This window comes from Brienomyrus brachyistius, chromosome 1 (assembly GCF_023856365.1).
Source record: "Brienomyrus brachyistius isolate T26 chromosome 1, BBRACH_0.4, whole genome shotgun sequence".
Lineage (NCBI taxonomy): Eukaryota > Metazoa > Chordata > Actinopteri > Osteoglossiformes > Mormyridae > Brienomyrus > Brienomyrus brachyistius.
The window spans coordinates 35,169,804-35,183,230 of NC_064533.1; the positions used below are offsets into that span (position 1 = coordinate 35,169,804).

A 13,427-nucleotide genomic window follows, 5' to 3' on the forward strand; every position below is an offset into this window, starting at 1 on the left:
GCAAGCTGACTGTAAAGTTCATCAGGAGACTCTTAGTGCCGCACGTCAAACAAGAATTTGCAGAATGTATCTTTGGCTTGATGTCGGTACCCATTTTCCGTGCAAAAGGTCATTTTCTGGTGCATTACTTTTGATTTATTTAACTTACACTATCATCCAGAACAACACAGATGACCCGCCTGACTGAAAGGCAAAAAATTTTCTACAGTGGCAGACACTGGTGAAAATGGTGATACAATCAGCAGAGACAGAGAGGCCTGACAGGCAGGGGCACCACTGAAGGCCCCATGAAAGCATATATTATGACAAGTGAAATAAAATAAAGCAGTGATACCAGTGGCCGATTATGTGCATTTTAAATAAAAAAAACAATAATGATAGTAATCCATTAATAAATTATGTCACAAACATCTCCTATGGGCAAAATATTGCAGATTAGAGGAAGCGACTGCCAAACTTTGTAAGCTCAATGACAATGAAATATAAATGAAAACAGTGATAATAAGTGCACAATAATAAGTTATAGTAATAACAGTAAACTAGCTGTGTGTTTTTATATGTTAATTTGTCTAAGATTTTTAGATTTTGACCTGTGCAATGCGTGGATTTATAAAAAGTTCTTTTAGATTCGAAAACTGGTTCGACCGATTCACTGAAAAGAACCGGCTCAAAATATCTGTTCACAAATCAGACATCACTGTCGGTCACTTGGATAGCATGCAAATAGTGTTTCTGGCTAAGACCATATCGCGTTGTAGTTCATGTAGTGCTTTTCTCAACAGCTAAAACATTGTATTGGATTTGGATACAAATGTATCAATGCGTTACAAAAGATCTGTGATATGATATCACCCATACTACCAGTACTGACTATATGTTCCACAGATTTTCAGGGCCCCTCTCACTCAGGGCCCCTTGGAATCATCCTCACTTCCCCCCATTTCGGCGCCCCTGCTGACAGGTGTTGTGGTACCTTCTGCACAGCATTCAGTGACCATGTTACTTTTATCACCATTTATTGCCTTGCATTTCCTCACCAGACGCGGGTAGCACCCCTCCTCCTACCCCTCCTACTCCGCGTTGCACACAGTAAACTCAGCTCTCCATGGAGTCTGTTTTCCACGCTACACCGATAATCATGTACTGTGCACTTCTCGTACTCTCTATCCCGTCCTCTTCCCACATGCTGGACTAACCGCCCGCCATTCTCCTGCCGCTTTCCTTCATGATGTGAACGTTGACCCACAATGCAGTTGGTCATGGTAACTTCATACAACGATCGCTCTGCACATCTTACAGAGACCACTGTTAAATGTGTATGTCTCTTCTGGGCAAAAGTAGAAAATATGCAAATGCATTTGATTTGCATTTAAAATGTATGTGTGTATATATATATATATATATATATATATATATATATATATATATATACATAAAAAAGTGAAAAACTCATACCAGCTGGTACATTTGCATTGCCTGGCATTGCGTATATAAATATATTCAGTATACATATAAATAAAATGATTTCACTCTTCTAACCCAGAACTTGGAGAATTTGCATACAACGAAAGACAGGTGGTGTGACTGTACACAAAGGTACCCAGATAGTCACATCTTGGCCCTTTACTGCTCGACTGAGGTTTTTCCATTAAAACCATACGTTTGCTCATATTCTTCTGTTGGCTGAAAATTTTATTCCAACTAGAGAATGACAATCAAAAAAACCACAGGAACAGAAGAGAAGGAAGAGAGCAAGAAAGAGCCCCCTTCCAGAGTGAATGGATTTAACAAAGCGCAGTCTCCAGCCAATGAACAGGTCGGAGTTCTTCGTGCCATCCGACCTCTAATTACTCTAATTATGGCTTTGTTTTTGCATTTCAAATACAGGCCCAAAGCTGTTTTGCATCACAGTATGCTCGGCAGCCACAAATGAGTATGGTCTGCAGTTTTATCAAAGCATGGAAGAATTAAAAAAAATGCTCTGAAAATGGAGAGAACTCCATTTAACATGGAGCTGGGAATTGTGTCTTTTGTCTGGGGAGAATGGAGGGAATGGACAGAAAGCATGTTTTATTACAAGGGTACAGCTGATAGATGAGGAGCAACATCTCCACATGTTCTGTGGTGTTATCAGGATCTGTCAAGCTAAGCCTGCTTGGATGAAGCCCTCTGCTTACGTCCATCTGAGCACCTGCGGGAAGCCCCCTGCCCCTATGTCTTTACATCCCAGTCTCGCGTGAAGCTTGCCCTTCACAGAGAAAGATAAGGCAAGGGCAATCAGCAGCAGGGAAAATTAATAGACTGCTAAGCCGATATGAAGCCAGATGGGCTTTACAGTATGCCAGATTACAGATTACTACTCTAAACAATACATCTGATGTCCATTACAGTTTGCTGGTCATCCACAACTGTGCTTTCACTGTAGTTACTTATTTATTTATTTGGCAGATGTTCTTTTCCAAAGGCACACAGAAGTGAGGAAAGAATGGAGTCAGAGAGCATCCAGCAGCCCTGGAGCAGTCTGGCCTTGTTCAAGATCCCAGCAGTAACGTAGCTACTGTGCCATCCACAAGGGTTCAAGCCCACGACCTTCCAGACATGGACATAGATCTCTTGGCTTCCCAGCTAACAATGTATGCAAACAGGGAAAACACAGTGGGATGCAGGAGTGTAACGGGACTCAAAGCATGGTTCAGTACAGACTTCGGCTTTGGATTCACAGTTTGGTGCAATTTCAGTTCAGTAGGGAAAATACAAAATTATGGTAACGTTTTACTTGATGAGGAACAAATAATATAGAATTATGCTATTGCCTATGTATTAATTAACCACAAACTAAGACTTAGTTACATACCAATCTCTTGCTAATTCAGAACACAGAATAAGCGTTCAACAAACCTCTCCCCCCCCCACCCTGAGCACTATATATTATTATGGGGACTGATATCGGCAACACCAACTTGTCGTATCGCCGATTCCCCTTTAGACTTTGTCATTTTTTTTAACCCAGTCTGAATTTCCTGCCAAAATCACCTTAAATGCCACAGGGAGAGTAACATGCAGAGGCTGTTCCTGCCTGTTCCAGTCATACACACACTTGGATGATGTCGTCTCAATGAGTTAACATGTTGGATACGTTTCCAGCGCTCTCGCTTCACCAGTATGACTGACTGTAACCAACTTTAGCCGTAAGCAACTCTGCTTGTGACCCATGTCAAAAAAATGTATTCATGTGTTTCACTGTGCATTCCGAACCGAAGATGGTGCAGCCAAATGGCCGACGATAAATATGTTTCCTGTTATGGGCTTAGTAGGGAGGCATATAAGGAAAGGCACCTCAAGCAGTCATTATGTTTGTCAAGGTCAAGGTGTTATGAAGTCCGTGCCATTTTCTGCCCCAGTGATTGTCACAGGGAATGCCTGTTTATGCGGGAGAATCATTGAAAGACAGCAGGCTAGACATAATGTGAAGAAAGAAAGAAAGAAAGAAAGAATGATTGTGGGGATAGAGTGAGAAAATGGAGAGAATGGGAGAAAAAAAGGAAAGCTCAGTGTCTACAGAGCCAAACATTACAAGGCAGAACATGTCTCATTTAAAGCTAGGAGCTGCTATCTTACAGTGTGCTGCCAAACACTGGGGGGATGCCAGTGGTTTTCTCTGCTATAGTGCGATATGCTGCATTCTCTGATTCGCAGACCTGTAAAGTTTCAATGTGTGTAAGAGGGCTGCCTCCGGCTGTTTAGATGTGGGGGGGGCAGGAGGAAATGACATAAGCCTTCATCAGATTACAGTCCTAAATGAGGGACATTTTGGCTACATGCTTCTGCTACACAGTGTCCAAACTGGCCCCATATCTGGAAACTGCTCAACTCCATCTCCTCCTGACTCCATTCACACAGCACCTCCTTCCAAAACACTCCCTCACTCCAAGGCACACTGAGAGCAAGAGCTCACTATGCTACACACTCAAAGTTACACTCTGGATTTGGGGATGGGAGGGTTGGGGTTACTTTTGTCTGCATGCCAAAATGTATTCTGACGGAAGGAAACAACCTGACTAGGACATTCCACCCGCTACTGTAGACTTTCTCCTACCTCTCCCTCTGTCCCCCCACCAAAGCAGAAGCTCTGTCCCACTACCCCCTCCCTTAGCTTCACAGGCTCCTGCCATAAGCACCTGAGGGGGCCCGATGCAGATCAGGAAACAGAAATGTGATTTGGTTACATAATCCGGTGACAGGGACTTTAACTTGTAAAGTATTCTTAAAGTAACAGGCAGTGTGGTGTGTGTCACCTTATCGTCTCAACCTGCCTCCCTGGTAGCACTTAACATCAGTACCCTGCTTCAGTGCTGCCAACACGTACAATGTGAAGTGCTCACCTTGCACCTCTAAATGCAGGGTGCGTGGATAGGATGTTCAGCACCATATCCCTCCTCACAGCCACTTACAATACATGTGTACTCCCCTTCTTCATATATATTGTAGCATTTTCATTGCAGAACATTATGCAAACAAATGAGCATAAACAGCCATGTGTATGCTCCATGTATGTGTGTGTGTCATCGACAGTGTTGAGGCATGTTGGAAAGCATTCTGAATGGACAGCACGGCTTTTATTGCATCTCAGCTTTACAATTTCCATGCCTATGGTTGCCCAGACATCTGGTGCTGACTTCAGCTTCTCAGGGAAGAAAAATACAAGAACATCCCATGTGACCCACTAACCAGCCCCTCCCTGAGCAAACACTGAGTCCTTCCATATGCCCTATGGTACCTGTCCCACCATGTGTCACCCCCACATGGGACAGCAGTGACGCACTGTGGTGATAAGCCTGTACTCTCTTGCTGCCTCCAGTTCCTTCTGCTGAGTTGCTCCTTGCAATTATCTGGCTGCAAACACTGTGTGATTTAACATGCCAAACACATAAAAATTCCTGAACTCGTACATGTACACAGAATGGAGTGAACACGAGAAAGGAAGACATTATATTTAAATTAATCATCCTGGACAGCCCTGCTCTTTCTCAGAAACACTTGAAGCAGAAAGTAGGGTAAAAAAAAAAATAAAGACTCAAAGGAGGACCGAAGCAGGAAGGAGGGAGAATTAATGGCTGGAGCAGAGAGAGCAGAATGAGAAAGGAAGTTGTGTTAACGTGAAGATAATCAAAAAAATGTGGAGAAAAAGAAAAGAAAAGGGCTGCGTAAGAGAGTAATGGCTGAGCTGCTGAGTGCAGAACAAGCCTCCCCCCGAAGTGCAGAGTAAGAAGTATAAAGCGTGAAGTCAGATCCTGCACAGGCCTCGGCTTCACCTTCCTGAGGCCACTACCTTCTCTGGTGCCTTCGCTTTTGGGGATGACACTCCAGCCCCTGTTGAACTTACCCGGTGCTCCGAGACCATCAGCCAAATCATACATGTTTACCTTGTGCTGAATAGCGTGCAATGCTAAGCTAATTATATACAGTAAGAGCAAGGCAGAGAAACACAGCACTGTGGGCTATGGCTCTCACTAGAACATGGCTTGTTCTTCCCCTGTAATTGTCTCAAATTCCTTCCTTTCTCTTCTCCCTGTTTCCACAGGAACAGACTGTCCACGGTTCAGTCAGGTGACTAATAGCAACTGACATTTCAGCAAGTAAACAAGGCGGCAATAAACCAAACATTCATTGCAACATCTGCATTCAGAGGGCGCCAAAACAGGAAGCTGCGCACTGAAATGCTGGGCCCTCTCCTCCCAGAAAGCAGATGCTCTTCCCTCCCTGTCTCCAGGACACGCTGCCTTCCACAGCCTGCACATGCAGACGCAAAGCTAACATAAGGAAAAGGATTACCATATTACCACAACCCACCACGCCTAGAATCCTGGCCACTTACTCACTTGCTCACACAACTGGGCCTCTACATTAAGATCTATGGGCCCGGCCTACACCTTTGTGCACGCTTTGCCACACATTCATAAAGACTGCAGTTCCACACACCTGACATTCTACCACGTGCATCAGCTGCCAGCAGTTCAGCAAATGCAGTCAAACAAAATACTGGGAGCCAGAGGGGGAAAATCCAGCAGCTTTTAGCAATTAAACTCAGCGGCACAGAGACACATAAAGAGAAACACACAGCCCTGTGATGCTCCTCCGGTGGGATGAATCAGAGTTTTGGAGCAAGTTCCCAGTGCACTGTGGTACCAGCAGCAGCATGACACTGGGGACACTGAGGGAACGGTGTCAATACTCAACCCCACCGCTGCTGAATAACACATCCCAGCACATTCATTCATCCAGCAGACACTTTGTCATTATTCTTGGCCTCCAAACAGCCCCACAAATCACATGTCAGAAGGACAGAAAAACCTGAGAAAAATGCTGAGAGAAGAGAGAGAAGGGCAGAAAGGAGAGGAAGAGCTGGTTTTCAGGCCCTCTGTAAGACAGCCAGTTACACCCCTTTAAAGAAGCATTTTGTGCTAACATAAATTGCAAGCAGACTGTTTGGAGGGATATTGTAGTTGCATGGGAAGGATTTCATTGGAATGAAGGCAAAACCGAGGCAAGCTTCAGCTGGCTTACTTAAGAGTCGATCACGCACCTGGTTTAGTACTATGGTGGGCAGGTATTTCAGACAGCTGTAAGTATATTACTGAGGGATGGTAAAATACTGTGGATAAGAACGTAGCAAGAATTTGATTCATTTAAAAGAAAATATAAACTGTAAAATATAAATTGTTAAAAAACAAATCTGTTATAGAGCATTATATATGTTATATAATGTGTACATACACAATCACACTACACCCGAATTTAGATTTTCCAGTTAGCCTAAATGATTTTCTTTGACAGCATGAGGAGAACATGCAAACTTCACACAAGCAGAAAGGAGCCAGGAATCGAATCACCATGCCGCCCTTCAAATAATAATAAGATTCTATAAAGCACTACTTCACAAAGAGCTTCACTACAAATGTGTACATCAGTAGATATAACACATTAGGTACTTAATACAGCTCAAACAGGAAGCGAGAGCAATTGTTCAGACAATGCTTTACAAAGACAACACAAACGGCAAATATTTATCTCAGCTACGATTCAGCCTACATGATGTTACCCACTGACACTTTTAGAAAGCTTTCACTCATTGCTATACGAGCAACTCACTATAAAAGAAAAGGCACATCTACCAATTAGTTATCTCCTACGCACATGGTTAGAATTACATGAAACTGACCCAATATTCTTCACAGTTGTGATAAAGAGTCAACAAAGTTATAGGGGCAGAACAGGAAACACAAAAGCATTAGACTTAACAAATACAACACATATAATCAATTTGAAAAGGCTAACACAATCCTGAGATATAACTAAAACAATTGTGGATTGTTTAAGAGAAGACATTCTACGTGTACGATGCCATAATAATATATGGAATATTTAAATACAGTTCCCCGAAGCAGGATTTCGTGCTTAGCTAGACAACTTGTCAGAATTAAGGTAGTCAGGCCTTAATGTAAGTGATTAATGATGAAGACCATTTAGCCCACTCTACCTTAAATCCAACAAGTTATCCAGCTAAGCAAGAACTCCCGTTTAGTGGAACACCCTCCAGGTCACGGTTCTGAAACATTACGTTTTTCTGTTGAATATAAAGTACTCTACTCAGTGAAAAATGGAGAAGAGGATGGACCTCAAACTCAAGCATGCACAACCAGAGCTCACACAAACAATGAGGCTTAGAGCATAATAATCACCATAACCAAGCACAAGGCAGGGGCTGATACTTCAAGACATGTACTCTCTGAATGTCAAGGAGATCAAATCAACATCTGCTCCTCTGTTTCATTACAACAGATACTTTCTCGATTGGTTCCCTGGGAACACAACAAAATTACTGCTCATGAAGGAGATGGCAATTAAGCTTCCTTCCATATTGCCGTGCAACGGGTAGCTCAACTCACAATTTGAACACAATGGCGTTACTGTCATTCACATAACCTTTTGCCATATATTAATCATCCTCCACCACCTTCTATTGAAATACATATCTGGCCCACCCTGTAATGTGCAGGATCACTGAGATGCCAGGCAGGGTATTAAGGCTGGAATAAAGGGAGATTCCAACTACTATTTCATTGTTATTTACCTAGAGAGTAGTGTTCTCCTAGTGTAAATGACTACATAATAATTCCACTAAAGAACATAAAGAAACGTGTTTTATTAAAATATTCATCCCATCTCATTGCTACAGCTTTTAGCAATGTTACTGAAGGAATCGACAAAATAGGCCTACAGTGCTTACAGAAAGTTTTAGGATACCTGCTTAATTCTGTAAACATTTTGCCAATTTATTGGTTTCATAACAAAAGTCCGTTGGCATGCAACATTCAACATAACTGCACTTCCTCTCCACACAGAAATTTTCTTTTTATTAAGTGCTATAATTTTAGACTGACTCATTTAGTTCTGTTCATGCCATTTTGCTATTAATTCCATTTGTAGTTATTGGCTCCTACATGGATACTAAACACAAATGTTTGGTGTTTAATGTTACTGCAGGTGTTACTAATTAAATATAAAACCAATACATTTGCAATATCTTCACTGAATTAAGCAAGTGTCCCAAGACTTTCTGTGAGCAGTGTGTGTTTGGTGTAAAAAAATATAGATTTTCTTCATGCAAAATATTTACAGAGAAAAGCAAAAGGGAAATTTAATTGTTTTACAGTGCAAAACTGTTCATTTTCATAGTACTATACGGTTATACATCCAAAAATGTGCAAAAGAAATGATAGAGACATGGATAGGTGTACTATGCCCTTGGATGGGAAGAAGATGTTGATTCAAGTCTCGAATCAAACATTGCCAGTTTGAGTAAAGTTTCAAGTCACAATCGAGTCCAAGTCTTTCCATCATTTTTGCTGCTGGTTACAAGTCATCAAATTTGTGACTCAGGTCCAAGTCGAGTTGTGAGTACTATAATTTGATTTCCTATCTATGTCCGTTTTTTTACCTTTAGTGATTAAAACTATTTGCAGCTAAAACCCGCTACAGTACATTGTACGTTAAGTCCTTTTTTGGCAGAGATAAGTTGAAAAGACAGTCTCCACTCCATCACAGTTGTCCTCACAGTTTTTACGTTTGTGTTTATGCAGGGAGTGATGCATCTTTCCAGCAAACCATCTCAGGATACCTTGCATTCAGCCAAGTGAAACTGAAGACAGCAGAGAATTAATATACACCAAAATTATTCAATTATCATTGTGGCATTCAGGTCAGGCTATAACCTCAAGACGTCTCGAGCCATAGGGTCCAAGTCTGGTCCAAGTCTCAAGTCATTTGCCTTCAAGTCCAAGTCGAGTTCAAGTCTTTCCATCAGATTTGCCGAATCATGTCATGAGTCATCAAATTTGTGACTTGAGCCCAAGTCAATTTGCGAGTCAGTAACTAAAGTCCCCACTTCTGACTACGCCCATTATTACACAGAAGCCGTATAACCGTGGGATGTGAAAATAACTTGTAATAATCGAAATCAAATTTATTCTAGGATTGTATGTTACACTAGTTTACAATTAATGGCCTGGACAGAATCTTTCCCGTTGCTTTATGGTACCGATCAGAGGCTGCGTTTCTCACCCGTGCTGCAATTCATCCTTAACAGTGTGTCTCCTTTATCTCGGTATTTCACAAAGAAATGAAAGCATCTGCCAGCCGAAGAATTCAGCGTGCTTCGTCCTGCGTGTATCGACCAATGTGCGTACTAGCACATACTGATTTTACGACGTTTTCCATACCCTACTTTGCGTTAGTTTTGCATTTGCGTTACTTGGCTAAAAATGTATACAGTAGCAACCGAAATCACCGTCGTGTGGCACAAAATCACACATTTCTGTCGTCCAGAAAAGGTAAAATTATTGTCTCGGTCACCCCTCAGCCGCTGGAGATCAGAGTAAACTGAAATTTATTGCTGTTGTAACCAATTCTTTAATTGTTAAGGATTCTCTTTTTTCGTTTTTGATATTAAGTATTCACTTATTGTTATTGTACATCCATTTGGCAATGGATACGCGACTATTCGAATAAAGGATACTTGCAAGCAGTTTAAGAGCACAGAATAATGTTCTGGACCTCATTTAACTTTATGATGTGCAAGTCCAGTGACAAATTTATAACCATTATGTCGTATATTTATTATTAACAGTCGTGTTGCGGACGTGTTCTCAAGAATGTTTGTAAACCATGTGAAAAATATTCGCAAAGGGACATGTATTTCGCATCACAAAATGGTATTTGTTTGGAAACATAAGTGGATGAAATGGACCACATTTAATAATTTTCAGATAAGATGGGGACTTTTGGAATCTGTACTTATTTGCGTCTGAAATAGGATAAAAAAAATAATTTGAAAATAACTACTGAAAACCCAAATAAACTGAATCGCGTCCATTGCTGCAATATAACAAAGATACAAACCGCCTCAGAGTTCTAAGAAAGAGAACAAAAGCTCGTACCTTTATGATGCTGCTTCTACGGGGAGCCGCCTTCACCGCCTCCATAAGAGTCGCCTCGGTGTCCGGAGCGACAGGGCTGGCGCGCTCCGCCATCGGCAGGGTGACTCCGCTGCGTCTGCCCGCCCTGGCCGCTCTCCCTGGGTGGAATTCAGGAACTCCTTCCCCGCACAACTCGTCACCGTAGCACTCTCGCTCCGACATCGTATGCAGAGCTTTTAAAAACTATTTATATCTTTTTTTTAGCGGATTGCTATAATGACACATTCACCATTAGTTTCATTTTTAGTTCCCATCAGTAATAAGTAAAACTAGGAAAAATTTCACATTTCAGTTACAGGTATCTGTCGGTCTACGCCTGTAGTAGTAGATATTCCATTTTAAGTCTTTAGTTGGTCACTATAAACCCTTCAACTGCAACAAGTCAGATATTCCCACTTATTGCTGCTGTTTCCAACTTAAAGATCTTCTGAAACCAAATAACATTGTTATTTATATATATACATATTTATTTATATAGATTTTCCAACGTCAGATTACAGTCATACTTTAAATATTACTTAAATCCTAAATATTACAACACTGATGCGATTTGAGCGCAACAAGTCATTCCCTTAATTTTCCAGTCAGCTGTGAACACCTTCGCAGTCTTAACGGAAAACAGTACTAAGAGAAACTTGAAATTACTATTCGACTTGTCCGGTTTGTACCAAAACAAATATCTCTACTTATCCATGCGTATGTTACCAGATATATAACTCCTTTTTAAAGGTACAAATGCCTTCTCCGAAAAGATTTTTTTTCCTTTGCTCTGCTCCAAATTCCGCAATATTTCCCAGTGCAAGTTGCCTGCTCTTTAAAAGCGCGCAGCGCAGACGGAGCCGTGTTTGACAAGAATGAGGAACACATTGACAGCAGCGCCTCCTCCAGATTCTCCTACTAAAAGCCCTCTTTAGCACACGCCCACAAAGATGATTGACATTCCCAAAGACCTATCAACAGGGGAACCGATTCTCCAAAACATATAACCGGCAAACCAAATTCAAGGAGGGCAGAGTCACAATGCTCTTACCCCGAGGCGTTCTGCGTTTAGTAGCTGCCCAGATGTTCATGAAGGCGAGAAAGATCGATGGAAAATAATAGGCTACTAAAATAAATGAGACTTTTGAGTTTAGAGATTATGAGCTTAGACAGCTTATATCTAGATAAACAGTTTATTTAGAAATCCATTGAACGTTCTTAGAACAAAGAACGTAGCAAGAATTTGATGTGATTGTATATGTTCTTGGGACAAAGTCCGCCCTTTTTGGGTTATTTGAAAGAGAGCTCTTAGCAACAGTAAAATGTGTTCTGTGTTTACTCTTGTCGCCGGGGAGAATATTTCAATTAAGGACATTGAAAATGTTTTGAAATACCAATATTGCAGTTAAGTAGAAACAAAATAACCGATATTCAATGAACAATACAAAACGGTTTTACTCTCAGTATTCATTGTTTAACTGATATATAAGTCTTGGCGTATTGTGTTGTATATTTATTGTGTTCAGTGCCGCGTTCAGCCTTATGACAACTGCGAGGGTATCCTGGTGCCTTTCTGTGCAACGTATCCAGTTTTAATGGCTTCGCACAAGTTCTTTAAAATGTAAAGTAGGATGAAGTGAGTAAGAAGGGAGAAAGGTATTCTGCACAGGCATTTATCCAGTTTATCTACGAAGGTATAACTGGCGGTGTCTCCGTCCGGACAAACAAAGGACCAGTTGTTTTATTACACTGTAGACTGCTGGCAAAGGTGCGACGTACTTCCTGTATCATTTTGAATACAATTCAAAACGGCTTTCAAGATGAAATACAACTGATACAATGTAAAACATTTGGGTTTATACAACTGCTGCATCACTATAACATTTGCTTTAACACGTTTAGAATGGCCCCGTTTTCACTGGGTCTGTATAGTATGAAGTGAGTGTAAATTGCTTACCCTCCTCATTTCTCTAAAATATTTCTAAAGGTGATGTCACACGTTTGTTTCTGAATGTAGACCGGCCCTGTGAATCATTTGCACTGGTGTCCTATCTCTTTCACCTAGCTGCAGCAGTTGACTTTAACACGGAAAAACAAGTCCCCAGGAATAAAAACAGCTCATTTTGCTTGCAGCCTAAGTTGTCTAATTTGAGGTACTTTAGGTAGGGAGATTATGCAGTGTTTAAATTGAAACTACCTAATTAAATTGAATCTACCTTATTGGATGATGAGTCCTCAAAAATGCACCTAGCAAATACAGACAATTGCAATAAAAAAGAAACATTTTCCCCATATATGTGCCCTTGAGAGGTAAAGGTTTACCTCTCAAGGGGACATATTCACTAATGAGTGTTTGTTTGGGGAATGTCATACAGCTTATAGAAATAGAATATTCAGCTAATAAGTGGAGTGTTCATTTCTCAGAAATGGAGTAGGCCTACATATTCTGGTATTGTAGAAAATCCTGTTGTTGGTCATTTTAATTTACTGTAACACACATGACTATCTGCATCATTTGTATTTAAAGTCAAACTTTCCCACATACCATGTTCTTTTTTATTAGTCATTTATATAGACTACAAACTGTACTGAGATTCCAGTGTTGGTGTTATCCTGTGAAGTGAGCTTTGTACTCTCATAGTCAGGTGGGAGAAAGAGAACGTCATGTATTTTGTAGAGTCAGTGCCATGTTCGAAGTTTGTGCAGTAAGCATACAGTAAAAATTGTTCTGCTGCCTTTCTCTGTGACCCTCGAAAAGTCTCAGTGCTGTGCCAGTGTGCATCTGGTCCTGAAAACATACTTTTACTAACACGCACGCACACGCATCACTTGCCCCCTTACACTAAGGGTTTGCTACTAAACAACACAAAACAAATCCAGATAATTTGATATCCATTTACAACAGACATTAAA

At 41.0% G+C, this 13,427-nt stretch overlaps 1 protein-coding gene across 1 annotated transcript in view; it reads right to left on the bottom strand.

The window, feature by feature from the left end:
* The window catches only part of plcl1 (phospholipase C like 1), a 47,278-nt gene extending 35,875 nt beyond the window's left edge, over positions 1 to 11,403 (bottom strand). Inside the window, exon 1 of the mRNA XM_049012691.1 lies at positions 10,497 to 11,403. Within this exon, the coding sequence (XP_048868648.1) occupies positions 10,497 to 10,697 (201 nt within the window). The 5' untranslated portion in view covers positions 10,698 to 11,403. The remainder of the gene's footprint in view (positions 1 to 10,496) is intronic.
* Between the last annotated feature and the right edge of the window lie 2,024 nt (positions 11,404 to 13,427).